At 43.5% G+C, this 27,778-nt stretch overlaps 2 protein-coding genes across 8 annotated transcripts in view; both read left to right on the top strand.

Moving 5' to 3' along the window:
- MGAT4D (MGAT4 family member D) overlaps positions 1-10,761 on the top strand; it is a 126,245-nt gene extending 115,484 nt beyond the window's left edge. For all 7 annotated transcript variants that reach the window (XM_075127697.1, XM_075127694.1, XM_075127695.1 and 4 more), the window contains 4 exons: positions 2,037-2,115; positions 2,232-2,313; positions 3,492-3,604; positions 4,291-10,761. In XM_075127697.1, the coding sequence (XP_074983798.1) occupies positions 2,037-2,115; positions 2,232-2,313; positions 3,492-3,604; positions 4,291-4,311 (295 nt within the window). In that variant the 3' untranslated portion in view covers positions 4,312-10,761. The remainder of the gene's footprint in view (positions 1-2,036; positions 2,116-2,231; positions 2,314-3,491; positions 3,605-4,290) is intronic.
- A 4,519-nt stretch (positions 10,762-15,280) lies between these two features.
- Positions 15,281-27,778, top strand: part of CLGN (calmegin) — an 82,110-nt gene continuing 69,612 nt past the window's right edge. Inside the window, 2 exon segments of the mRNA XM_075127688.1 lie at positions 15,281-15,463; positions 15,466-15,492. Coding sequence (XP_074983789.1) covers positions 15,296-15,463; positions 15,466-15,492 — 195 coding nt within the window. The 5' untranslated portion in view covers positions 15,281-15,295.

The raw sequence follows: 27,778 nt of genomic DNA, 5'->3' as shown, positions 1-27,778 counted from the left end.
CAAGAAAACCCATAGCAAACAACTATGGAATAACCTATTTACAGAGAGAGATTTTTCCTAGCCCCTTAAATTAGTAGTTGGCTTATGTCCTAAAACAAGAGGATTTATACACCTAAACTTTTTAATTTGTCTAATGTAATTGTGGATGTTCTCATTATCCATAGACATGTTAAATTTTTCTAATCCTAGTAAGTTCTTGGTCTTGATATCTTTTGACAGTGAGCTCCATTGGTTGACTGTGTGTTACGTGAAAAATTATTCTATCATGCTTAACTAAATTGAAAGACAACATATTTAAATATTCTCTTGTTCGTGTATTATCAGAAGGGGTAAATGGAAGTTCCTAATTTTCGTTCTCTATATTATTAATTATTTTGCATATGTCCATCCTGTCATCTGACAAATAATGTTTTCTCTCTTGACTTCCCAGAAAGACACAGTCTGCAAAAATACATTGTGAAATGCATTCTCCATCACAAATAATGTACATGAAATCATTTATACCACTAGATTTGTAAAATGTATTTTACAACACATTAATGTAATGAAAAAATACTGTTGCCCCTTTGGTGTCTTGTGGGTCAGTTCCTTACTGGATGAGAAATCGGTAACATGGGTGACAGATCTGGATATTTTCTTAGTGCAGCTTTGGTATTTTGCTCTATATATACCATACTTGAAGGCAGCCTGAATATTGTTTGCCCATCTCATCTTTCAGGGATCTTCACCAAAACACCAATGCCCGACTCCTAGGGAGTACCTCTGCCTCAAGAATAGACTCAGGTTAGAGAGAATATGGCAGGGAGGAAACTGCTTTGCAGCATCACAAAACACTACAACAATCCAAACATTTATTCAAAGATTTTACACTGCTTACACACTCAGAAAAAGAATTTACAAGATCATGTGTAATATCCCCATCAGGTGACCCCATCATAACAATATTATATATTGCAGCATAAATAGAAACTGCTGTGACTCACAATGTTCATAATTCAATAGCTTACATGTTAATAAACTTAAATAGTCCATATCTTCCATTTTCCCAATGTGGGGTCTAAAAAGGAAGAAGGTGGCTTCTACACAACATTGCCCCACTACTCTAGTGCTGCTAAATGTTGAGATTTTTATTGTGAACCTTATATTTGGAGTTTTTCTTAGTGCCTCAACTCCTGGATTCATGTGAAAGTGAGAATCTCAGGTTTCATTTAAAAAAAAAAAACGTATATGAGCCTGAATGGTTGCAAAGAAAGGATTATAAGCATGAAATCTAAAGAGGCTCCAAGGCCTGAAGGCAAATGAAAAGAATCCAAAAAATATTTTTTAAAATCTCATGAGTATTTTTGGGGCCTAACTCATGATTTTTGAATGCTTGAAGTTGGCAATACTGTCACTCATTGGCCAATATTGGAGCTTCTTAGAAACACTTGAATTTATCAGTAGACCTCCATGAATAATTGAGGGCTGCCATTGGCACATAGGTCCCACAATAAGAGGTGCTAGTTGGACACCCTGTCATCAAGGAAGTTTCATAAGAATTAGGAGACAGCCCACTTTCTGTACCTAAGAATGCTGGATTCACAAGGAGGTCCACACTCTTGTAGCAAGACTTGGGTATGATCCTTATGCAGCTGCCTGCATGGGTGCTGCAGGCCTCAGCTAGGCTTTGGAATGATATGGGATCACTGGGGTCTGTGTGTAAGGACTGGTGAAGCTTGGAATGGGTTAGGTTGATTGGGATTTGAGCACTGAAAGGGAGAAAGGTTAGTGACAATTCAGCATGGTTGTTGCTTTCCCCTGTCACTGTTTCCAGAACAGGTTGTCTTTTGGGGAGATATTGTTTGAAATGTAAAGGTTTTAGTACAGTTTGGCCAACTGGCTGCAAATGCTAACATCTGTCTCTGGCTTCACTGATGTGCTATTTGCAATAGAGAACGTGTATTTAAAGTTTTACTTCAGAAATGATTCTTGAACTATTCACCTAGAATTTTCTACAATACAAAAATATACAGAAATCATATAGTTCTCATTGGCAGGTACCTCTTTAGAAGTGGAAACATGGAACACCCTGGTGATAAACTGTTTAACACTACTGTAGAAGTTTGGCCTGCTGCTGTAAGTGTCTCATTTCCCAATGCAATACACAATACTACTCATTTTATGAATGAAGTTTGGAAAAAATATATTTTATAAAACCTGGTTGGGACTTTTACTCTTTTGTTTTGTTACAGGAAACAGAATTATTAAATGATGCAGTAGGCAATGGAGGCAAAGTTAACGACCAAACAACCAAAGATGGATATTTAAAGATAGGTAAACTACTTATCATTTCAAAGACTAAAACAATTTGCTTGTGTGTACATACTATTAAAAAAAACCTATACACTTGAAAGCTCTTTTAGTTCTATAAGAAACTCAGTATCTCAAAGTAATCAAAGAATACATTTTGAACGTCTGCAGGTTGCAGTATGTGGTTTGGTTACTTAGAATTCAATATGGCAGAGTAATGAAAACAGACTTTAGTAAAGAGGATAGTGAAGGTTTTAAGTTAAAGAAAAAGCCCAATCATTTCAAGCTCTTCAGTAGGATAACTGACTGTGACTTGAGTTTTGCAGCTTGAGCTAATTGATTTTGACATCATTAACTGGTGGTTCAGCCAGCAACAAAGGTGAATGTTTCATCAGAATATGCTATTTTTAAAGAGATCTTCTACATCTTAACATGATACAAATCTATTAAACAGTATTTTCTATTAGTAATATGCTGATGTACTGTCAACATCACAAACTCATAGAACACCAAAAGGATGATTTCAATAATGTTCAGAGGCTGCCAAACTTCACACAAAACAGCCATGAGAGGGAGGATGATCCTTGTAATCTTTATCCCAATGGTAAGGGTACTGGGATGTGTGAGATTCCCTGATTCAAGTCCCTCCTCAGCCTGATGAGAAGAAAGGATGTGAACAGGGATCTGCCACCTCCCAGGTGAGTACCCTAACCACCGGGCTAAAAATGAGAAGGGAGGTCTTCCTCCTCTGGCTCTGTGTGTGGAATTAAGTGGGCTTTGAGCACACACATGGATTGGGCCCTGCAGGCAAGATAGGTGTCCACCCACCTACCTTCCCCTGGTCTAAGGATCTCTCTGGGGCTTAGCAGGAGATTGGTGTGCAGGCACTTAGAGGCAACAGTGCTCATGCCCAGAGGCAGAAACATAGTCACCTAGGGAACAATTACTGCAAAAATTTAGGTTCAGGGTGAGTTTAGGCACCTACAGGATTAGACAGAAGCTAAGTGCAGGTTTTGAGGCTAACAGTGGCCCCTAAAAATGGGACTTGGTGTCTAAATCTCAGGCTTAGGTGCCTAACTTTTGTGAATCTGGGCTTTAGGTAACATTTATTATTGACATTAAAACTGTCTGCGCTAAGTCCACTAGAAAAATGCATTTCATTATAGCTCATATTAGTGCTGATTGGTTTTGTTTATACATAGGTACATTTGATAATGGAATAGCAGAAGGCATCATCAGTCCATCAGTAGGAAAAATACAGGCTATTCGTTTATCTATCCATTCTGATTCTCCTGTGTGGGCATTACTGAGTGAGGTAAGCATATGGGAAGCATATTAATAGGTCTATTGTTAAAAGCAGTTTCAGCTCCCGTTCCTGCCCGAGTCCACCTGCCAATATTTATGGCTTTACAATCCCCTTTTCCTAATTTTTGAAAAAAAAATTGTGAAAGCCCCATGCAGACAGGGGAAAATAACAATACAGGGAAAAAATGAAACTGCACAAGAAGTACTGAAGTGGACAAAGGGACCGATTCTCCAACCTTGCCTATGTTGAGTATCACTTACCCAAGTAATCATCTTTACTTCAATGAGAAGAAGCCTATCTGTAAATACTACTTGGAATAAGTAAGGCTAGTAACATTTGAACCATGATGGACACAATTTTCTCCATGACTAGTTCGTTTACTTTTATTCTTTTCTAGCTTCTCTTTCAGTAGTAGCAATCTCAGGTGTTATTTGTAGCAAGAGTAGGCAAACATCTTCAGACAATAGTGTAATTTTAAAACTGCTTGTGTCTGTTGACTGTTTATAGACTCAATAGCCACATCTCATTGGGTGGGGGACGGAAATCTCAAAGGATTTCACTGAAAAAAAGTGGAGGAAATCCATCACTGTATCCGAAAGGGGAAAATAAATAAATTTTATTCTAACCATTTGATATGATTTTTGTAAATTTATTATATATTTTATTCCCTCCTCCTCCTTTTTTTTTTCTTCCAGATATTGATCAAGACTTCCTGAAAATACAAAACTGCAGAAAATCACATTTTTGATGTGTCTTTTCTTAAGGCTTGCTTTGAAAACCAGGCCACCTAGTGGTAGCAACAAATGGTCTGCTGGGAAAAAAAATAAACCCTTGTGTACTATTACTACTACCACTTAATACTGTGTATTAAAAAGTGGGCAGAGGGACCTCAAATTTTCTTTGAAGGGCTTGAATATTTAAAAAACAAATCTATAAAATGTTCCTGGTAGACCTTTTAGAAACATAAATGCTTTATTAATTTGAATACATAGACATATCACAGGGAGTGAGCAGTACACTACTGTAAAATTAAAACAAAATAGTCATTGTCAAAGACAAGATGTTATAAGACCTCCCACAGGGAACATAGCATTAAAGTCCTTATTCCAAATTCAGTCCCACCAGAAATAGGGACATTCGGGAGAAAAAAAACAACACTTTTTAAATTCCTTTGAAATATATTGACAGAGCATTTTGGAGGAGAAGTGGAACAGAGTGGGAAAACAATCAATATTTTGCTATAATACAATATAATATAGGATAATCCATCCTGACTAGGGACAGTTTATCAATATGGAGAGCACACTGAAGTTTTATGATGATATGAGGGTGCTTTCTGTTAACTAGGTTTCAGAGTAACAGCCGTGTTAGTCTGTCTTCGCAAAAAGAAAAGGAGTACTTGTGGCACCTTAGAGACTAACCAATTTATTTGAGCATGAGCTTTCGTGAGCTACAGCTCACTTCATCGGATGCATACCGTGGAAACTGCAGCAGACTTTATATACACACAGAGAATATGAAACAATACCTCCTCCCACCCCACTGTCCTGCTGGTAATAGCTTATCTAAAGTGATCATCAAGTTGGGCCATTTCCAGCACAAATCCAGGTTTTCTCACCCTCCGCCCCCCACAAACTCACTCTCCTGCTGGTAATAGCCCATCCAAAGTGACAACTCTCTTCACAATGTGTATGATAATCAAGGTGGGCCATTTCCAGCACAAATCCAGGTTCTCTCACTCCCTCATCCCCCTCCAAAAACCACACACACAAACTCACTCTCCTGCTGGTAATAGCTTATCCAAAGTGACCACTCTCCCTACAATGTGCATGATAATCAAGGTGGGCCATTTCCAGCACAAATCCAGGCTCTCTCACCACCACCACCCCCCGGGGGAACACACACACACACACAAACTCACTCTCCTGCTGGCAATAGCTCATCCAAACTGACCACTCTCCAAGTTTAAATCCAAGTTTAACCAGAATATTTCAGCCTTGAAGCCCTTTTAGGATGGGGTATGTTTAGTACCTATTAAATAGAAAGCCCCTTTAAGTGATCATTTAAATAATAATAATCTTAAACAGTTTTTCTTCAGTGAAATATACACTACACTATAAAATTTTACACTGAATTAATTGTAAATAATAAATTATTTCCTGAAATGTATGTGCTGGTACTTAAATCCTAGTCACAAAGAGGCACAACTTAGTATAAATTTTAAATTAAAAATATAAACAGGAGAAGCTCCATTTAAAATGAATATAATAAGGAATCCATAATACACAGTCAGGTCTGGTGTTAGTGTCAGACTTCATACACATACCTCTTTAGCACGAAGTGTGCATACTGTGTGTCTCTCACACAGAGTCATTGCACATACTACCAAAAAATAACTACTTTACACCAGTTTTGCAGCAGTGTAACTCCACTGACATCACTGTGGGCCCACGTTTCTAAACAAAATAATAATACATTTAGAGCAAGATAATTTCATTTAAAATCCACTTTCTTTACATTGTTTGAAACAGATCAGCAGTTCATGGTCTTTTTAAAAAAAATCTTGTTTTAATAGTAGAGTATTGTTGATAATGTATGCTATTAAGTAAATAACATTCTGAGATTTACATTTGTGTCATTTAACCCTAAGCAGGGAGCAGTACAGAACTGTATACCTAAGGGGGAAGGATTGTTCCCAGCTTGCAAGGAGTATGTGCTCTTGCTATGCTATTCCTTAGGACATTGCTGCTTGATCACCTGGCGCACCCAGGCAGTAATATAAGATGGGTTGGGTCCATACGTCTGCCTCTTCCTCATCCCTTTTTAGGACATTTCCAGTGAGGTTCCAATCTTGCAAATATGGACACACATGAGAAATTTTAGTTGCATATATAATCAGGGATTTACATGCATGTTTGCAAGACTGGGCCCTTACTGTGGAGCCTTGTGATCTGCAGAGTCTGCAGACTACACCTGCTCCCCATTCTATGGTGCAACAAACCACTCTGCTTAGTGGGAAGATACAGAGGAAACTGTGAGGGGAACTCATCTGTGTCTAATAAGTGAAGTATGATTAAAAGAAGTGAGATTAATATAGGTTAAAAAAATCTTCTGTTTAGGCAATGAAGATGTAGGTATATACTGTACAAAATACAGTATGGTACAGCATACTACTATTCTCATTAAAAACATTTAATGAGCCAAACGTTGCAGCCTTCAGAAGGCCTCAAAGGTAATGGAACTAGGATAGTTCACTCAGTGTTACAGAAGTTCAAGCTGCACAGAATTCACACCCTTCTTCACCTGAAACACTGTAGCATCTCCAAGGAAAACACACACTTCCATATGGGGTACCTGCATTCCAGAAAGACACAAGCATGTGATTGAGGCCCAAACTTTTCATTTTTCTGTTCACTGACCTTTAGAAACCAGTCAATGTGAAAATGTTTAAACCAAGCTTATTTTCTGACAGGTTTCAGAGTAGCAGCCGTGTTAGTTTGTCTTTGCAAAAAGAAAAGGAGGACTTGTGGCACCTTAAAGACTAACCAATTTATTTGAGCATAAGCTTTCGTGAGCTACAGCTCACTTCATCGGATGCATAATTAAAGTGGAAAATGCAGTGAGGATGTTTTTATACATACAGACCATGAAAAAATGGGTGTTTAGTTCTAAAGTGCACTGCAGTTTTTGGGACAGTATTCTCTGTTAAAATGACACTGGGTCCCAGGATCGTTATGTACATCTTCAGGTTTTCTGTCAGAATCCTGCAATGCTAAACCTGAGTTTTTAATTGACTGCAGTTTCTATCATGTGAATCACATTGTTATATTGCGGTCTGCTCCTCCTCCCATTGAAATAAAGGGAAGAACTGATAAAGTGGGAGAAGCATGGCCTCCCAGAACCTTTTGTCAATTAAGTGCCTGATCCAACAAGGTGCTGAGTGCCTCCTGCAAGGTGCTAAACACTCTGTTGCCACGTTAAATGCCCCCCTGAACTTGGTGCGGGGAGTGGCACGGTCTAAGAAAATATTTAGGTAAGCTGTAAACTACTGAAAATAGACCTAGAATGATAGTGCCTTGTAGTTTAAGCTAGTATAACTCTTTTGCTACTTAAAAGAACCCTCTTCTTTTTTTCCCTTCAAATAAACTGCCCTTAAACTTTGAAGTAAAATGTCAGAAAGTTCACAATGCTTTGATCAACCTGAATTCTTCAGGGGTAACTAGCTGCACTGCTGTAGAAATTTTTCCTTCCATGCAGTCAACCTTCTATCTAGTCTAATCTGCTTACTTATGTTCTTATATGTTCCCCATCATTGTGATATCTGGGAGCCTTAACCATTCACTTTGAGGAGTATAGTCACATTATAAATATTAAAGTAGTGTAAGTATTGCTTATAAATAGTGACTATTGTGGGCCAAACTTTGTTTCAAACCCCTACCGCAGTGAGCTGTGTGTGGCCAGAGAGGTCTGTCTGTACAAAACTTATTGCAGAATCAGAGCCCTAATCACCCTGGTGTAAAGCCAAACTAACTAGATCATTGGAGTTACTCTGGATTTTCATTAAGGGTAATTGAGAACTGAGTTTCATACTCTAAATTTTCTGATACCTAAAAGGTTGTTTTCACAGTAACAGTAAACTTGAGACTGTGTTGTGAGCTGCAGGAGATACAAATCACAGAATTTTAGCAGGTTAGTGTTAAAGTTTGGTGTCAGCAGGCCTGATTCTGCTCTTCATTACAGTGGCGTAAGTCCAGGGTAACTTCATTGAAATAAATAGCAACTCTGGATTTAAACCAGTGTAAATGAGAACAGAAATCTGGCTCAGTAATCAAAATTTCCTACTGTAGCTTAGAATCATAGAATCATAGAATCATAGAATATCAGGGTTGGAAGGGACCTCAGGAGGTCATCTAGTCCAACCCCCTGCTCAAAGCAGGACCAATCCCCAATTAAATCATCCCAGCCAGGGCTTTGTCAAGCCTGACCTTAAAAACTTCTAAGGAAGGAGATTCTACCACCTCCCTAGGTAACGCATTCCAGTGTTTCACCACCCTCCTAGTGAAAAAGTTTTTCCGAATATCCAACCTAAACCACCCCCACTGCAACTTGAGACCATTACTCCTTGTCCTCTCCTCTTCTACCACTGAGAATAGTCTAGAACCATCCTCTCTGGAACCACCTCTCAGGTAGTTGAAAGCAGCTATCAAATCCCCCCTCATTCTTCTCTTCTGCAGACTAAACAATCCCAGTTCCCTCAGCCTCTCCTCATAAGTCATGTGTTCCAGAGCCCTAATCATTTTTGTTGCCCTTTGCTGGACTCTCTCCAATTTATCCACATCCTTCTTATAGTGTGGGGCCCAAAACTGGACACAGTACTCCAGATGAGGCTCACCAATGTCGAATAGAGGAGAACGATCACGTCCCTCGATCTGCTCGCTATGCCCCTACTTATACATCCCAAAATGCCATTGGCCTTCTTGGCAACAAGGGCACACTGCTGACTCATATCCAGCTTCTTGTCCACTGTCACCCCTAGGTCCTTTTCCGCAGAACTGCTGCCTAGCCATTCGGTCCCTAGTCTGTAGCGGTGCATTGGGTTCTTCCGTCCTAAGTGCAGGACCCTGCACTTATCCTTATTGAACCTCATCAGATTTCTTTTGGCCCAATCCTCCAATTTGTCTAGGTCCCTCTGTATCCTATCCCTGCCCTCCAGCGTATCTACCACTCCTCCTAGTTTAGTATCATCCGCAAATTTGCTGAGAGTGCAATCCACACCATCCTCCAGATCATTTATGAAGATATTGAACATCTTCACATTATGTATTTTACATTAAAGCTAACAGTGGAAGCTACAAACCTGCAACTCCAGGGAATTAACTCCCTAGTTTTGCCCCTCCATATACGAGTTTAGCTCAAAAGAAGAGGCTATTGAACAGGCAGTACATTCATGCTGACCCTTCAAACTGTGACTCAAACCTGAGAGTTGCACTGCAAACCAGATCACTGAACCAAGAGAACTTACATAAGAAATGTCTGGGGACAGTGACATGGCTGTTGTAGAATCCCCTGGTGGGCTCAAAGAACTGGCAATGGTCCCACCTACACATTTGTCAGCAAGTGCCAGGGAATTGCAACAGAGCTGGCTGATACTTGAAAGAAGTGGAAAAAGAGGATAAGGAACATTAGATCATATGAGACCTCAGAGAAAAAAAGTATTCTTTGTATTATACATGTGTATTATACAAACAAATATTGTAAACACAAAGCATGAAGGAAAGATTGTAAATGCCAGTTACAAAAATAAAACATAAAACGGCAAAATGTCAGATTCCAAAGCAGGGCACTGAGCTCTTTCAGTAAGAAATACTATTTTAGTACAAGCACTATATTGTCTTAATGGGGTTTTAAAAAAAAAATTCTCCAAAATACAGGCTACCTCAGACTCATTACACACATTAATAATTAGTTTAAAAGATATGGAAAAAACTTCAGACAAATACATACTAATGATGCTTGTTCAACCTATTTGATTTTCATTTAAGTGCAGTGAGAAAGTGACTGACCTCTAGTGCCTATGTTTTAGCAGTCCGGTTTTAGATTTTTTTTTATTTTCCCCATGGACTTTTAAAGGAAAATCCTAAAATCTGGTTAGGTCTAAAAGGAATTATCCATCTGGTTTTATTAATTTCTTTGTTGAATTATTTATTGATATCTTAAGGTTCTATGCTCTGCAGGAAAAATTCTACTGTCCTTCATTATGTGACCAGTTGCATAAGTAAGGGAAGCTCCACGTGGTCTTGATACCTGTGCATAACTACTGTTAATACTAATAGGCATGCACCCTGAGAAGAGAAAAGATCCCTCTGAGACAAGAATAATCCTTCAGATATAATTGAGATATGTAGGCCAAACAAATTAATACAGTCTTGTAATTATTTAGATTAAAATAGATCTTTAAAAATATCTGAATTAATGTACAGACCACACATGGGAGTTCCACCTTCCACATCCACTCTTCCTCTTTCTCCATTACTTATAAATCACAATCTTTGTAGATGTTTAACTCTATTTTTTATGTTGCATAAACTGTCTTGTCAGGATATTTCTATGTTTTGTAAACATCTGTACACGTCTGATTTATTGCAATAAATAAATTTTTCTCCAGATGTATTTTTATTAGCCTGCCTGCTTTGGATTACATGCATGTAAATGGCACTCTTTTTATGGATCTGGGCCCAGTAGTCGGTCTGGAATAGCTGAAACTGATTCCCTCATTCAGTTGTTCCTTAAATGTATGATAGGAATGTGAGATAGACGTCCCAGTTGTAGTGGGAGACTTTTCTTCTTTGGTTTGGGCCGAATTGCCTCAACTAGTGACTGCAAGAAAGACTTTCCTGCCCCAGCCAAGTGAGAGTCTCAGTAAGTATGTATTAGAGCTAGTTACGAATTTTCCAGGAGAATGATTTTTCTGATGGGAAATGCCCTTTTTGCAAAAGTGATTTTTTCAAATTTACCCCCTCCCAAAAAAAAATCCATCAGGAAAATCCAAATGATAGGTCCACAGATGCCCACATGGAGACTCTTGTCAATATCACTTTCTCCCTGGAAAAAGGACAAAAATCTTCCATATGAGTGTCACAAATTTGGTTGAGCGACCCTTCATGTGCACTCGCTGGACTGCTGTGAAGGGACCTAGGTGTTTTAAGCCTCCAGAGTCTGAACAGAGCCTAGCACTGTTGCAGCCTGGGGGTCCACAGGCACACTGTCAGTATTAGACAGAGGCTCTGCACCCTCCTTTCTGAGAGCCATGACCTTGTGGCCCTCTGCCCAGACCCCAGAACCAGTGCTGACTTCTTAGATTCCCCTCTAGCTTAAACACACCCTCTCCCAGAATCTCACCAAAGACCCGAGCATTTGGGGTTACACTTTAACTCTCTTGAGGCACAGTGTAAGTGTAGCATATAACACACACAGACACTTTGCACAGGGTTCTAACTCTTATTTAACAGATAAAGCACAAGAGAGCCCCACTTATAGCTGGGAGTGTGATTCCCTGCTTGTGTGGACACACTTATGCTAGCTCTAATGGAGCTAGTGCACTAAAAATACTAGTGTAGCCAGGATAGCCTGGGCAGCAGCAAGCAGTGGCATGGGCTAGCTGTGCCAAACACAAAGCTGCCTGAACCCCTAGCATACATTCTCAGCATAGCTAGCCAGTGCCACCGCTTGCTGCCACCTGTGTTAGCCTGGTGACACTACTATTTTTAGCTCGCTACTTCAGTGAGAGCTAGCACCAGTATGTCTATGCCAGTTGGTAATTACACCCCTAGCTCCAAGTAGAGACATACGCTTAGAAAACTACCACCATCCTAATCACAATATGGCCCTTACTAGTTCACCCTTTCCTTGGGAGACCCATCTCTGTTTACGTAACGAGGCAGGCAGGTCCACTGCCTCATCAGGTTCCTACATGCTGGGTTACTTCTCTCATCTTGAGCTGGAGAAAAGTGATCCCCCGAGTAAAGCAGCTGCTGCCCTTTAATAACTTTCAGCCCCCTATGTCAGGTGAGTTTAGACTTGAAAAAGTGGTTTGCAGTGGGGAGAAGACCTCTCTTAATGATGGCTGCTTGTCAAAGTGTAACGATGTTCTATCGTTAGGCCTTTCCCACTACCCATGCAGGAATTTCAGACCCATGTGGCAGTAAAGAGACCACAGAGAAGACAAACAAGCTGCACATTCAAAATGGAGTTTGCAGCCTGATAAAATACATAGAGTTCCTGATCTACACAAAATTCATAAATTGTACAGATAGATTCCCCAAATCATCACAGCATGCAGCTATGAAGCTAAAACATTCAGCTTCCATTCTCCTGACATGGAATTTTTCTGGAAATCCCCTTGTGGGAAAAATTTCAGGACAATTTTTTTTTTCAAAAATGTAAATTTTTTTGCAGGAAGGGATTTCTGTTTTCCATCCAGCTCAAGTATGTCTCAATACAATGGGACTTAATAACCTATGTGAATTTCTAGAGCTGCTTCATAAACCTGCCTCCTTCCCCAAGAGCATCCCCTTAACTACTAGCTCATAGTTGTATATACCAAGGCACCCAAACAATCTTAACTATGCCATACAGTGACACTATACAATAGCCTACAGTATTTAAGGCATTTTACTATTTGTGAACCCAGATTAGTTTAAAAAAAAATTAAAGACACTGTCCTATTTTCTTCCTTTGTGGCATCACCACTGGGCAACATTAAGGTTGTTTGTGTTCCATAATTGTGGATTTCTTATCTTAACATTTTGGAATGTCCTTTAAGTGTAATCTTAACTCTGAATTTTCCCAGGTTTATAATGCTTGGTTTTGTGTTAATTACTGTTTTAAGTACCGCATGCTGGGTAAAAATATGTTTCTAAAATTAAACTCTCTCTTTATTAAAAGAACTGTTACAGAGTTGCTACAATTGCAGCTATCACTCAAACCATATGCACACAGCCTGAAGCTTCCCTCCTGAAAACTGCTTCTCCCTCCAAGTTCTATGAAGACTGCTACTATTTCAACACTTTAACAGTGATTTTTATCCATAAGTTACTGAAACATACTCTCAACCATAACTCCATTTTAATTTTCTTCGTGGTCCGGAAATGTCTTTAGTTTAACATTTATTAGAAGTTTTATAGATAAACATGCCCAAGATGGAATATAGCTATGAAATCTTCAAAGAGCAGTCACAGCGGGTCAAGTAATCTACCAGTGAGAACTCTGGAAAACGTGTCCAGTGTCTCTCATACAGATGAGTCATTGCAACACTCCCTCACCAGCATCAACTTCCTGAACACCATAATCAGCTTCAGCAATGACAGCTATATACAAGAAACTCCCAGATCATCACAGTTACCATCACAGGTGCAGTAACCACCCCAAACGCACCAAGAAATCAGTTATCTGCAAGTACCAGGCCATCAGGTACCACAGAATAAACTCCAAGGAGAAAGTCAGGAATACACACCTTAACACACTTAAAACCCACCTTTACCAAACAAGGACACTCCACCAGAAAGTAGATTGCATCCACCTAAATACCCCAGGAGAACCTGCTTCAATACAAGGGGAAAAAAACCCTCTGACTATACACCCCTCCTTGAACCTCTATGAGGAATCATTAAACACGTATAGCCGATGGAAACCACATTCTGGAAGGAATTTCTCCTGAACCCCCCTCTTCTGGTCTTCAGACAGCTCCCCAACCTCATCATCAGAACCTCCCCACACACCAACTCAAAGCAGCACCAGACCCAGCCAGAACAACTGATGCAAACCTGCAGACATTGCTTCACTGCTACAATGATCAATAACCCCTGACAACACAGCTTTCAAAATCCTGGCCTATAAGCACATCTGGTATACTCTATGTCATCTAGTGTGTTAAATGCCCCAGTAACAACTATGTAGATGAAATAAGACAATTGCTCTGCCCTCTCATGAACTCACACAGAAAAATGGTAAGACAAAAACAAAATATCACCTATGAGTGAACACACTTCACAAAACCATTGCTCCATATCTGACCCCTCAGTCTTCGCTTTTAAAGGAAACATGCATAACATCGTCAAAAGACAAGCTTGGGAACTTAAATTCAGAACTCTACTAGACACCAAAAATCATGGATTTAATAAAGATGCTGGATTTACTGCTCATTACCACAATCTGTAATCCACTCATCCTCCTCTGTCATGTGTTAATGCCCATTTCCCTTGGAATGATTTTGGGCAACATATGTTCATTCCTTACCTGTTCCACTTTGTATTTAGCTTTGACACTGAATACCTTTCCCAGACCAGAAGAGCTCTGTTTAACTCAAAAGTTTGTCTTTTTCACCAACAGATATGGTCCAGGAAAAGATATGTCACCGATCTTATCTCATTATAGCCAATAAAGTTGTTGCACAAAAATTAGCTGTAGAGAATGGTGGTGGTTGCTTTATTTCTGATGTCATAATGTCCCCACTAAACTGCCTTAGCCTATTTGTAATCTAATCATATCAATCAGATACAACAATCATTAATATTAGCTTAATTACAACCTCTTCTTTCAAATATTGCCCGTAAGATTTCGGTTGATTTTAACTCTATGGAAAGTTAGACGAGTCTGTGTTTGTTCGGATTGATCTTCCAAACGTAAGACTGTAAAGACTGCCAGATGCTAAAGATCTCAAAGAACCAGCAGCCTGTAACTCTTTTGTAGCTCAGAGGCGAATGGGTTTTCTAGTCCCCTTTCAGAAATCCACTCTCCAGTGCACGCGCTGTAAGTGGAGGGAGGACAGGTTGTACTTTCCATGCACAGGAGGTTGAATCCCTGCTATTGGAACAGCCTTAACGCGGGAGCCATGGCAGGTGCTGACGCTTTGTGCTGGGTGAAGCGCGCCAAGCCCGGGGACTGAGCTCGCAGACCCAGTTCCTTGCCCTGGCCAGGAAGCGGGGCGGCAGCAAACTGGTAACTGTTTCCCAGCTCCCACGCAGGGACTGGCCACTGAATCTAGCGGAGTAGACTGAGCAGTAACCGATGCGCGGCGCCGCGAGTAGTCCCTTGGGGGCTGATTGTGATTGGCTTAGCCGGCACGTGCTGGGCTCTGACCGCCGCGGACTGAGCCGTGATTGGCTCGGGCGGGGAGTCCGCAGCCAGTGAGTTGCCGCCGGGATGGTTCCGAGTTGTGATTCGCTTGATCTGTTCAGAGCGTGCGCGGATTGGCTCCGGCTGCCCGGCAGCACCTGCTCTTCAGCGCTAGCATCCCCAAGAGTGCAACAGCGCATGCGCAGTTCAATATACGTGATGCGCTGGGAAACGCCGCCCGGCTTTACCGGAGAGCGAGGCGGACGGGACCTTCTATCTTGCCGGTAACTGTCTTCCCGGGTGCGGCTAAACGTCTCTGAGCTACCCTGGGCGGGCTACCTCCGGTCCCGCTCGCTGTGTAGTGGCTTGGGGTTATGAGCTTCACCGCGCGGGACCAGAGTGGAGCTCTGCCCGGGTCTCGCTTCGCGCTCCGCAGGCGAGTGACGACGCTGGGACAGCTGCTCCCTCGGTCAACCGTTAGCGGGAGGCCCGGGCTCCGCAGGCGCTCAGGAACGCGGCGGCCCTCAGGCAGGGGCTGCGCGGAGGAAGTCGGGAGTGGAGGCCGTTCTCCTGCCGTGCCGACCCTCCCCGCCCCCACCCCACCCCGCCGGTGACCCCTCGGCATGCGGGTGAGGCCGTTATTTTACCGTTAGAATGTCAGTGGCATGAGGCTTCCAAGCGCCAGCTGGACGCGCGCTTCACGGGGTTCCCCGGGAGCGCGTTCAGTCTTATGCCCCCTCTCTTCAGTGTCGTGGCTCCAGCGTCCAAGCTGACATCTGCCTTCGTTCAAACTGCCCCCCGCCCCCAAGGATGGGGCAGAGAGCTCCCTGCCCTTCCCGGCAGCACCTGCCCGCCTCTCCCTAGAGCTGCTCTGGGACCTAGTGGGACCAGCCAGAGAGAACAACAGCAATTAGCTCCGTATGGGGGCGGGGGACTGACAGCAGGAGTTGTATAGCTAGGGCGAGTATAAAAATAAGCAGGTCCCCTATTTATCTGCCTGACTGGGGAAGTTGTGGCTAATTGCACCTAACTGGCTGGTTTCTGTTGGTTAGGCTCAATCAAAGTCTGGGACTCTGGTTTTAGCTGCTCTTGTGCATGTGCTGCCAAGTTGTGCTGCAGTCAGATCCCTGGGGCCAGGAGGGGGCTGAGGAGGAGGGTTGCACTGCCCTGGAATGCACCCTCCTTAAGGACCCTGTGATGGGTCTTTGTCAAAATGTAGGCCCTGGATTTGTGGGGTGTGTTACCTGAGCTGGATATAGCTTCTTGATTCTGAACATATGCTTGCCTTCATTTGTGGGTAGCTTTAAACATAGGTATCCATCTTGAATATATTGTTAAAATCTTACATGTTAGCTGCACTAAATCTGTTCTTATTACAGGAGGGCTTTCTTGGTGCACTGTAATATTTTGGGGTTCAACCCAGCCTAGTAAGGGGTTGTCACTTTCTGTCCTGTAATCCTGGGTGTCTTAAATACTTTGCTGCTTGTGGCTCAGAGCTCAGATGCCACCAGCTCACAGACAAGCATGTGGTTCCCTGAATGTCTGTATGCTGTGGAGCCCTGTGCTCTGACCCCAGCAGCCTGCCTACAACACAACAGCCCCACCCTGGCCTTCACCAGCCGTAGTTACTACTTGGAGGATAACCCAACTCCTGAATTTCCTCAAAACTGTCTGCCATGAAGAGTCCACCCCTCTCCTGGAATACTCGGGGAACTAAGGTCCATTGCTCCTGTAAAAGACACAAGCACAGGTTATCGCTTTAACTGGAGCTAACGATCACTTCAATTCAAACACAGCACAGAGTTGTATTATAGTAAAAATTAAAACAAAGGTTAAGTGATACTAAGTAAAACAGATTGAAGATAGAATGGGTTACAAACAAAAATATGCTTTTTGATGCCCGAGACCTAACTAAACAAGCTACAGACTTAGCTCAAAGTAGCTTTCCTCACCAATTGTTCTTTCTCCAGCATGGCTGACCCAGACCCTTTGACCAGGACCCTATGCATGGAGCATGAAGTGTTTGGTTCCTTTGTCTCCTCAGATGTAGGATGTGACATAGGGCCCCAAATATCCATTGCTACCCTAAAAATGCCTCTTGTATCACAGGCAAGGGACGTACTGGAACTTCTGGGGGTCCTGCAGGTCTCTTTCTCATCTGACATAAATCACTAAATCTGCAATATCTCTAATTCTGTATCCCTGGCCAGTAAAAATTTTTATCCTGTGCCCCCAAGTGACTGGCAAAAGGACAATTGTGTTAGCACAATCAATTGCTTGTAAGGTTTCCCATGGCTTTTAACTTTTGCTTGTGGGAACTTCCCTGTATAATCATCCTTTCTCTTACAAACGCCAAAAAAAACCCCACCTTTCCCTGTTTTCCCTCCCTGCCCCTTAAGGATGTACCCATGGATGCTTTTTAGTGTGGGGTCTATTGATCTGCAAAACCCTAGCAGCTGACAACTGGCAAAGCTGCTTCAGTTATAGGGGTTACCTCTTCCTCATCCTCTAACTCTGTAGGTGTGTTGCTCTCCTCTGCTATACTGGAGCTGGCTTCGGCCCCTCCCACACCTGAAAGCACATTGCTTTCTCCTGCTGAGCTGGGGCCATCTCCTCCACCCTTTGCTGCTGCTTTTTCTGCACAATTATCTCCTAAGATCACAGAACATATTGCTTCTTGCTGTGAGTTACTATATTAACCACTTTAGATGTAGACAAAATATAATGTCCCACAAGAACTGCTGTTGGAATACTACCCAGCATGCCAACTTTCTGAGTTCCCTCTGGATCATCCCTCTCTGCTTGTATTTTCTCTAAAGATAAAGGGAGTTTTTATCACCCCAATGCTAGGACTTGTTTATTCTCCCCAGCGAGCATGTCTGTCTATTTAACCGTGCTTTCCCTGACCAGAGAAATCTGTGCACCAGTGTCTCTACCAAATGCTTTCTTTGCTAAAGTTGCCAAAGTAACCACGTTAACCTTCAATGTGTCGGACCTCACAAAACTAATCAGAGGACCTGCAGTTACCTCTTCGGATCCTGTTTTAAGGACAGGCGCATAAAGTTAGGCTGGATGGGGTATGGACTTATCTTATTTCAGTTTAGGGCAATTATTTCTTGGGCGTTCAGTCAAATCACATGTGAAACGCCTTCTTGAACTGTTCTGTACATGGGGTCTGCCAGTGAGATTCCCAAGGGAGGATATAGTCTGGGGAGGAGACTGCCAGGGCTCCCATTGGTCCTTTCTCTTCCCAGGAACAAAATGCCACCCACGCCTGCCCCCCTCCCCTCCTCTTCCCTTTGACCCAGTTTTCATCAAATCACACAGTTTATATATAATATTCTGACTCTTTTTTTCATTCATTTTAAGTCTTCTAAATCTTGTTCTATGCACCTCAGGAGTAATCTGTAACCTTTGCAATACACCTTTTTAAATTCACCATATTTCAATGCTTGTTCAATTTTTTTTTTAAATACATTTAAAGCTTTCCCCGAGAATCAAAAATGGGTCTGTCTTGTTCTCTGGAACTTTATGGATGTACAGGTCCATCAATGGCTATTAGCCAAGATGGACAGGGATGCAGCCTCATGCTCTGGCTATCCCTAAACTTCTGACAGCCAAAAGCTGGGACTGGACAACAGAGGATGGATCACTTAATTGCCCTTTTCTGTTCATTCCCTCTGAAGCATTTGGCACCGGAAGACAAGATATTGGGCTAGATAGACCATTAGTCTGGCCCAATATGGCTGCTGTGATACACCTCACAGAATCTTTCAAAAATGGCAAAGTATTCTTCTTTGCAATCTTTTTGTATGCAGAACACCGCTTATCTCAGCTGAGTGTATCTTAATGAGAAAGTAATGCGAGCTGTGGGATCTGTCCATGTTTCTCCATGGTGGTTAGGTGTTATAGCCTCTCTCTAGGGTTTTCTTCTCTTCCAACTGAATGACTCATTGGTGTGCAGCTGCTTTCTTCTTCTCTTTCTGCCTCTCAGCTTCCAGGGCCCACAAGTGTGTTGCTTAATGCTGCTGCTTCTCTGCTTCCCTCTCCTAATTGTGTGACAAGTTTAGATAATTTGCCCTTCATCATATAACAGCTCTTTGGTAGAGGCAGGGATAGAATCCACTTCTCAGTGATGGTATTCAACTGCTTCAGTCATGAGATCATACTTTCTCTTCATGCAGTCCCCTACCTCACTTGCTACAAACCTTCCAACTTCCTCAACAGATGAGGTGGGTGGATTGGGTGAGGAGGGGGGAGGTTTACTGACAGCAGCCTCATTGACTGTGTAATCCTGAATCGTTCTCTGTGTACTGAATGAGGCAGGGGTTCTGTGGAAAAACTAGAATGTGATTGTGTAAATAAAGACTGTATCATAATCCATCCCCTTTGTGCACATGCATTAAGGTTGCACAGAGATCGGGGGGAAAAAAGAGGGCATTTGATAGCTGTTGGGAGAAATAATGTGATGGTCCTTGATCATGTTACCTAACCACAAGAACGTTGGCATCCTCAATCAGAGGCCAAGGACTGAATAGACATGGAGAACAAAATACTCTTAACCTTAGAAGTAAGCTTCTCTGGGTCAGGGTTCAATTGTGCAGGTTAGATAGTATGGGGAAATGTCTGCTCCCTGTGCTGTGGTTTAAATAAGACTTCTCCCTACTCAGGTTCCTTTTAATGTGCAATAAATTCACTGACCATGATTTTGGAACTTTCCAAATAACCATTTCTTCACTGTGTTCTCTGCTTTGTTTGGAAAAAGACCACTTCATGCATTTTGTCCTGTCTAAAGTTAACTGTGGGTAAACCCACTCTTAATGCTTCATCACAAATGTGAACGATTACAAATGTGTTGGGTCTCTAATCCCTGACTGGCCCTACATTTCAGTTAATTGGATCTTTCAGCAGAGGGTTTAAACTGCATTTTTTGTTGTTGTTACCCCTGTACATCTAAATGTATTCAGGACAAAGAGTCCTTTCTCTGATTCTCTCTTGCATTGAGTAGCAGGCTTTAAAGGTGATCAGAAAGAAATAGGTACTATGTACATTCTTTTGTATATTGGTAGTCTGTTTTTTAAAGTGGTCCCCACTAGGTAGGGGAAAATAGATCCCCAAAGAAATCTAATCTGCTAGTAGAGTTAAGAAATATAGAAAACGATAATTCTCCCAGGTTTGAAATGATAGTGGAAATTGCTACAATGTAGATTAAAAATCTTTATGGGGCAGGGATCATCTTTGTATGTGTCTGTACAGTGCTTAGCAGAAGGAGATCTGGATTCTGACTGGGGCTTCTGGTGCTGCTGTAATAACTTGTAATATACTGGCATGTTCAACACAATGTTGTATTGGTGTTCCTGAATAAATAACTAACTTGGGTTTTTGTCTTAAATCTGCTCCAAAACCTTCCTGATCTGTCTTGTGTAACTTGTATTCCAGTAGTGCCTAGAGGCCCCAGCCCAGACTGGAGCCAGAGGGCACTTGGCACAGTACAAATTACACAGTAAGATACAGTCTTTGCTGCAAACTGCTTAGTCTTTACATAAACAAGACAGAGCAGATGAGAGGGGAACTGGGCATAGAAAGGTAAAGTGACTTGCCCAATGCCACACAGCAGGTCAGTATCAAAGTAATCAATGAGGCCAGGATTTCATCCTTAGTGTTTAAGTCGATGGGACCAGGATTTCACCCCAGGTAGCTTCTTTTTGGTCAAATCCACAGCATGATTTGCTTAGTCTTTGAAAGGGACAGCTAAGCCTTAAAGCTAACCTCTCTCTTTCTTGGTGCTTACTTGAAGGAACCTATCATTTTTTCCTTTGCAAGCAAAGCTGCCACCTGTACTAACTTTCTTTTTCCCCTCAAAAGAACTTCAAGTGCTTTCTTGGCAACTGGCAAGCAGTATAACATTCTTTTATGGGTATCTAATGAACATCTGTAATTTGGGGTGACCTGATAGCTAAAGCTATTTTAGTTCTATTTTAATGTCTGTCTTTGCAACTGTATTTTCAGCTTGATATCATTGGGAAGTCCAGAATTGGAGCTTGCTTGTTGTAGGAAACAAAGTATATTTTCCCCTCAAACTTTATTCAATGAATATCCCTTCTCTGAGTATCTCCACTGTCTTTCCTTATCCCTCACAGTAAGTTTGAACTACTTGCACTAATCTTCAAGGCCCTGCATAACTTTGCCTCTTTCTTATTACATCACCCCTATTCACTTCATTCCATCAAAGATACTAACTCTGTTGCCATGTTTCTTTGTATTCCACCACTGTGTCACCACTCAGGCCTGGTCTACGCTATGAGATTAGGTCGAATTTAGCCATGCTAGGTCTTTTTTTTTTTTTTTTTTTTTATAATGAATTCATCTACACAACCAACCTAAAGGGCTCTTAAAATCGACTGCTCTACTTCTCCCCGACAAGGGGAGTAGTGCTAAAATTGACCTTCATGAGTCGAATTTGGGGTAGTGCAGATGCAATTCAATGGTATTGGCCTTCGGGAGCTATCCCAGAGTGCTCCAATGTGACCGCTCTGGACAGCACTTTTGACTCCAATGCACTAGCCAGGTACACAGAAAAAGCACTGGGAACTTTTGAATTTCATTTCCGTTTGGTCAGCATGGTGAGCTCAGCAGAACAGGTGACTGTGCAGTCTCAGAATTGCAAACGAGCTCCAGCATGGAGCGAACAGGAGACACTGGATCTGATTGCTGTATGGGGAGAAGAATCTGTGCAGGCAGAACTCTGATCCAGCAGAAGAAATGCTGATATATATGCCAAAATCACACAGGGCATGTTGGACAGAGAATACACCAGGGAGACACAGCAGTGCGGCGTGAAAATTAAGGAGCTCAGGGAAGCCTACCAAAAGACAAAGGAGGTAAACTGTCACTCCGGGTCAGAATCCATACGTGCCGCTTCTGTGATCAGCTGCATGCCATTCTAGCGGGGAACCTACCAGTACCCCACCACTCTCCATGGACACCTGTAAGGCAGCAGCCTCATGCAACACGGGTGAGGATTTTGTGGAAGAGGAGAATCTGTTCTCCCCAGCAGCCAGGACCTTTTCCTCACCCTGGAGCCAATATCCTCCCAGGGTATGTTGTTCCTGGACCCTGAAGGCAGAGGAGGCACCTCTGGTAAGTGCACATTTTGTAAGGACACTACAGGGGTTAAATTGTTTTTTAATGTTTTGTTTGACCTGAACAACTGGGAGGTATTCACGGCCAGTACAGCTACGAGAAAAATTTGTTAACATATCTGGGGATGGAGCAGGAATCCTCCAGGGACATCTCCATGAAGCTCTCCTGGAGGTACTCTAAAAGCCTTTCCAGAAGGTTTCTGGGGAAGGCTGCCTTATTTCGTCCTCCAAGGTAGGACACTTTACTACGCCAAGCAAGTAGCAGATGGTCTGGAATCATTGCAGCACAAAGCATGGCAGCAAATGGTCCTGGGTTTTGGTCACATTCATGCAACATTCGGTCTTTATCTTTCTGTGTCAGCCTCAAGAGAGTGATATCATTCACGGTCACCTGGCTGAAATAGGGATCACCAAACAGAGGGGATTACTGGTCCCTTACAAAAATTCCCCTGACACATTACTCATCCCTGTTCATGCTGGGCTGTTTGTGCTTGGCTAAAAGGGATCATCCTGGAGAAGTGTAAGTGTGTTGCACATCCACCCCAAAACTGCAGCCCCTCCTTTTAAACAGCAAACCCAACCAGCATTGGTTGCTATGGGAAAGGAAGGTGCTGCACTTTGAAACCATTCCCACATGTTATGAACGCGGAAGAAGCCAACCCCACGTACCCTTTGGCTTACCCTGGCTGCCTGGAAACCGAATTCTGTTGCCCAGCCATGTGTGATGTGTCACCATACCAGCAGGCGCTCAATATAAAAGGCAAAATGCAACCTTGTACCTAAAACACATGTGCTGTCTGCTGTGAATTGCTTGATTCACTGTGAAAGAATCTCCCTTTTGGTCTCATACATGTATATCTTAAAATCTACTCTGTTTCTCCCCCCCCCCCCCCGCCCCCCTGGAGCTGCAACTGTTTCTATGCTCCCTGCATCAACTCCATCCCTGAGTTTATCACAGATTAGAAGGTGAAAAAAACTCATTCGCGATGACATGTTTTCTGAGCTCATGCAGTCCTCCCACACTGATAGGGCACAGCTGAATGCTGGAGGCATTCAGTGGCAGAGACCAGGAAAGCATTCAGTGAGCATGATCGGAACATGCAGGAGGAGATGCTGAGGCTAATGGGGGAGCACATGGACATGATGAGGCGTCTGGTGGATCTGTAGGAAAGGCAAGTAGAGTGCGGACACCTGCTGCATCTAGTGTGTAACCGCCTGCCCTCCTCGCCAAGTTCCATATCCTCCTCAGCTGGACGCCTAAGAATGTGGGGCGGGGGGAAGTCTCCGGGAACCCTGCCACTCAACTCCAGGGGATGGCACAAGCAACAGAAAGCCGTCATTCAAATAGCTTTGATTTGTAGTGTGGCTACAATGTGGCCTTGTCCTTCCCTCCTCCCCCATCCCATTATCAAACCCTTTGTACATCCAGGCTACCTTTTTACTACTCAGTTTTGTCAGTGATCCCAAAGTTTGTTTTAATAAAGAATGGATGGATTCAGAACAATAGGGACTTTATTTCCTATGCCAGCTGTGGCCAAAGGGAGGGGGATTGGATTACAGCAAAGTACATTCACCGAAGTGGGTGGGTTTACATTAAGGACACAACTGCCGCACCATAACCTAGTCAGTCATGAAACTGTTTTTCAAAGCCTCTCTGATGCACAGCATGCCTCGGTGTGCTCTTCTAATTGCCCTGCCCTGGCTGTTCAAAATTGGCCACTAGCCGATTTGCCTCATCTTCCCCCTTACTCTCACAGATATTATGGAGCAAATAGCAATAACAATGCAAATATTGCATTCACTGAGGTCTAACGTCCGCAGACAGCGCCAGTGCCCCTATAAACATCCCAAAGCACATTCTATCACCATTCTGCACTTGCTCAGCCTATGGTTGAACTTCTTATTGCTGTCCAGGTTGCCTATGTATGGCTTCATGAGCTGTGGGAGCAAGGGATAGGCTGGGTCCCTAAGGATAACTATTGGCATTTCACCATCCCCCAACAATAATTTTCTGGTCTGGGAAGAAAGTCCCTTGCTGCTTTCAGAACAGCCTGGAGCTCTGAAAGATGAGAGCGTCATGCACCTTTCCCAACCATCCAACATTGATGTGTCTGAAATGGAACCTTGTGATCCATCAGTGCTTGCAGCACCCTTGAGAAGTACCCGTTACGGTTTATGTACTGGTTGACAAGGTGCTCTAGGGCCAAGATAGGGATATATGTTCTATTGCCCCACCACAGTTAGGAACCGCATTGCAGCAAAGCCATCCACTATGACCTGCACATTTCCCAGTTACTACCTTCTTAGCAGAAGGATATTGATTGCCCTGGCTACTTGGATTGCAGCAGCCCCCAAGGTAGATTTGCCCACTCCGAATTGATTCCCGGCTGACTGGTAGCAGTCATGCATAGCAAGCTTCCACAGGGCTATCGACACTTGCTTCTCAACTGTCAGGGCAGCTCTCATCTTGGTATTCCTGCGCTTTGGGATGAGGAAAGGCAACTCACAAAATTCTATGAAAGTGGCCTTATGCATGCAAAAGTTTCACAGCCACTGGGAATCACTCTATACCCGCAGCACTATGTGGGTCCCACCAGTCTGTGCTTGTTTGTCGGGCCCAGAATCAGCGTTCCATTGTATCAACATGCTTTCATGCCACCATGATATCCCAATTGCCACATCCCATGCTTTCAGGAACATCTGTGTCCATTTCCTAACAATCTTCCTTGTTCTGGCGACTCTTAGCCAGGCTCTGCACATACTGCAGAATAATGTAAGAGGTGTTTACAATGCTCGCAATCAGTGTGCAGCTGAGTGAGCTCCATGCTATGTCATCTGCACAGATAACCCAGGAAAAAAGACGTGAAATGATTGTTTGCTATTGCTTTTATGGAGGGAGGGGAGACTGATGACATACCCCCAAACCACCCGTGACAATGTTTTTGCCCCATCAGGCATTGGGATCTTAACCCAGAATTCCAATGAGTAGTGGGGACTGTGGGATAGCTACTCACAGTGCACCACTCTGTGAGCCTATGCTAGCCACAGTATTGAGGACACACTCCATCGACCTAATGCGCTTAGTGGGGATACGCATGATCGACTGTATAAAATCGCTTACTAAAGATTGACTTCTATAAAATCGACCTAATTTTGTAATGTAGACATGCCTTCAGTTGCTTCTACGTCCCTCCCTTAGATCTGGAATGCTCTTCTTGAGCTGGATCCAGTTCTTCTGCAATGCCTGCAAGAGACTAGCTAAATAAGTCACCGTATGTCTCCTGGGTGCTGGCAGACGCGGTACTGCATTGCTACACAGTAGCAGCAACCCATTGCCTTGTGGCAGCAGACGGTGCAATAGGACTGGTAGCTGTCATCGTCATGTCCAAGGTGCTCCTGGCCGCGTCGCCCGGGAGCACCTGGACAGACATGGGTGCAGGGACTAAATTTGGAGTGACTTGATCAAGTCATTCTCTTTAGTCCTGCAGTCAGTCCTATTGAACCATCTTATGGTGAGCAGGCAGGCGATATGGATTGCTAGCAGTCCTACTGTACCATCTTCTGCCAGGCAGGCAAGAGATGAGGATGGCTAGCAGTTCTACTGCACCGTCTTCTGCCAGCCAAAGATGTAAAAGATAGATGGAGTGGATCAAAACAAGAAATAGACCAGATTTGTTTTGTACTCATTTGCTTCCCCCCCTCCCCCGTCTAGGGGACTCATTCCTCTAGGTCACACTGCAGTCACTCACAGGGAAGGTGCAGCGAGGTAAATCTAGCCATGTATCAATCAGAGGCCAGGCTAACCTCCTTGTTCCAATAAGAACAATAACTTAGGTGCACCATTTCTTATTGGAACCCTCCATGAAGTCCTGCCTGAAATACTCCTTGATGTAAAGCCACCCCCTTTGTTGATTTTAGCTCCCTGAAGCCAACCCTGAAAGCTGTGTCGTCAGTCGCCCCTCCCTCCGTCAGAGCAACGGCAGACAATCGTTCCGTGCCTTTTTTCTGTGCGGATGCCATACCAAGGCAAGCATGGAGGCCGCTCAGCTCACTTTGGCAATTAGGAGCACATTAAACACCACACGCATTATCCAGCAGTATATGCAGCACCAGAACCTGGCAGAGCAATACCGCGCGAGGAGGCGACGTCAGCGCGGTCACGTGAGTGATCAGGACACGGACACAGATTTATCTGAAAGCATGGGCCCTGCCAATGCATGCATCATGGTGCTAATGGGGCAGGTTCATGCTGTGGAATGCTGATTCTGGGCTCGGGAAACAAGCACAGACTGGTGGGACCGCATAGTGTTGCAGGTCTGGGACGATTCTCAGTGGCTGTGAAACTTTCGCATAGGTAAGGGCACTTTCATGGAACTTTGTGACTTGCTTTCCCCTGCCCTGAAGCGCATGAATACCAAGGTGAGCAGCCCTCATAGTGGAGAAGCAAGTGGCAATAGCCCTGTGGAAGCTTGCAACGCCAGACAGCTACCGGTCAGTTGGGAATCAATTTGGAGTGGGCAAATCTACTGTTGGGGCTGCTGTGATGCAAGTAGCCCACGCAATCAAAGATCTGCTGATATCAAGGGTAGTGACCCTGGGAAATGTGCAGGTCATAGTGGATGGCTTTGCTGCAATGGGATTCCCTAACTGTGGTGGGGCCATAGACGGAACCCATATCCCTATCTTGGCACCGGAGCACCAAGCCGGCGAGCACATAAACCGCAAGGGGTGCTTTTCAATAGTGCTGCAAGCTCTGGTGGATCACAAGGGACGTTTCACCAACATCAACGTGGGATGGCCGGGAAAGGTACATGACGCTCGCATCGTCAGGAACTCTGGTCTGTTTCAAAAGCTGCAGGAAGGGACTTTATTCCCAGACCAGAAAATAACTGTTGGAGATGTTGAAATGCCTATATGTATCCTTGGGGACCCAGCCTACCCCTTAATGCCATGGCTCATGAAGCCGTACACAGGCAGCCTGGACAGTAGTCAGGAGCTGTTCAACTACAGGCTGAGCAAGTGCAGAATGGTGGTAGAATGTGCATTTGGACGTTTAAAGGTGCGCTGGCGCAGTTTACTGACCCGCTTAGACCTCAGCGAAAGCAATATTCCCACTGTTATTACTGCTTGCTGTGTGCTCCACAATATCTGTGAGAGTAAGGGGGAGACGGTTATGGCGGGGTGGGAGGTTGAGGCAAATCGCCTGGCTGCTGGTTACACGCAGCCAGACACCAGGGCGGTTAGAAGAGCACAGGAGGGCGCGGTACGCATCAGAGAAGCTTTGAAAACCAGTTTCATGACAGGCCAGGCTACGGTGTGAAAGTTCTTTGTTTCTCCTTGATGAAACTCCCTGCCCCTTGGTTCACTCTACTTCCCTGCAAGCTAACTACCCTCCCCTCCTCCCTTTGATCATTGCTTGCAGAGGCAA

Source organism: Caretta caretta, chromosome 4 (genome assembly GCF_965140235.1).
Source record: "Caretta caretta isolate rCarCar2 chromosome 4, rCarCar1.hap1, whole genome shotgun sequence".
Lineage (NCBI taxonomy): Eukaryota > Metazoa > Chordata > Testudines > Cheloniidae > Caretta > Caretta caretta.
This window is presented reverse-complemented; position numbering and strand designations above follow the sequence as displayed.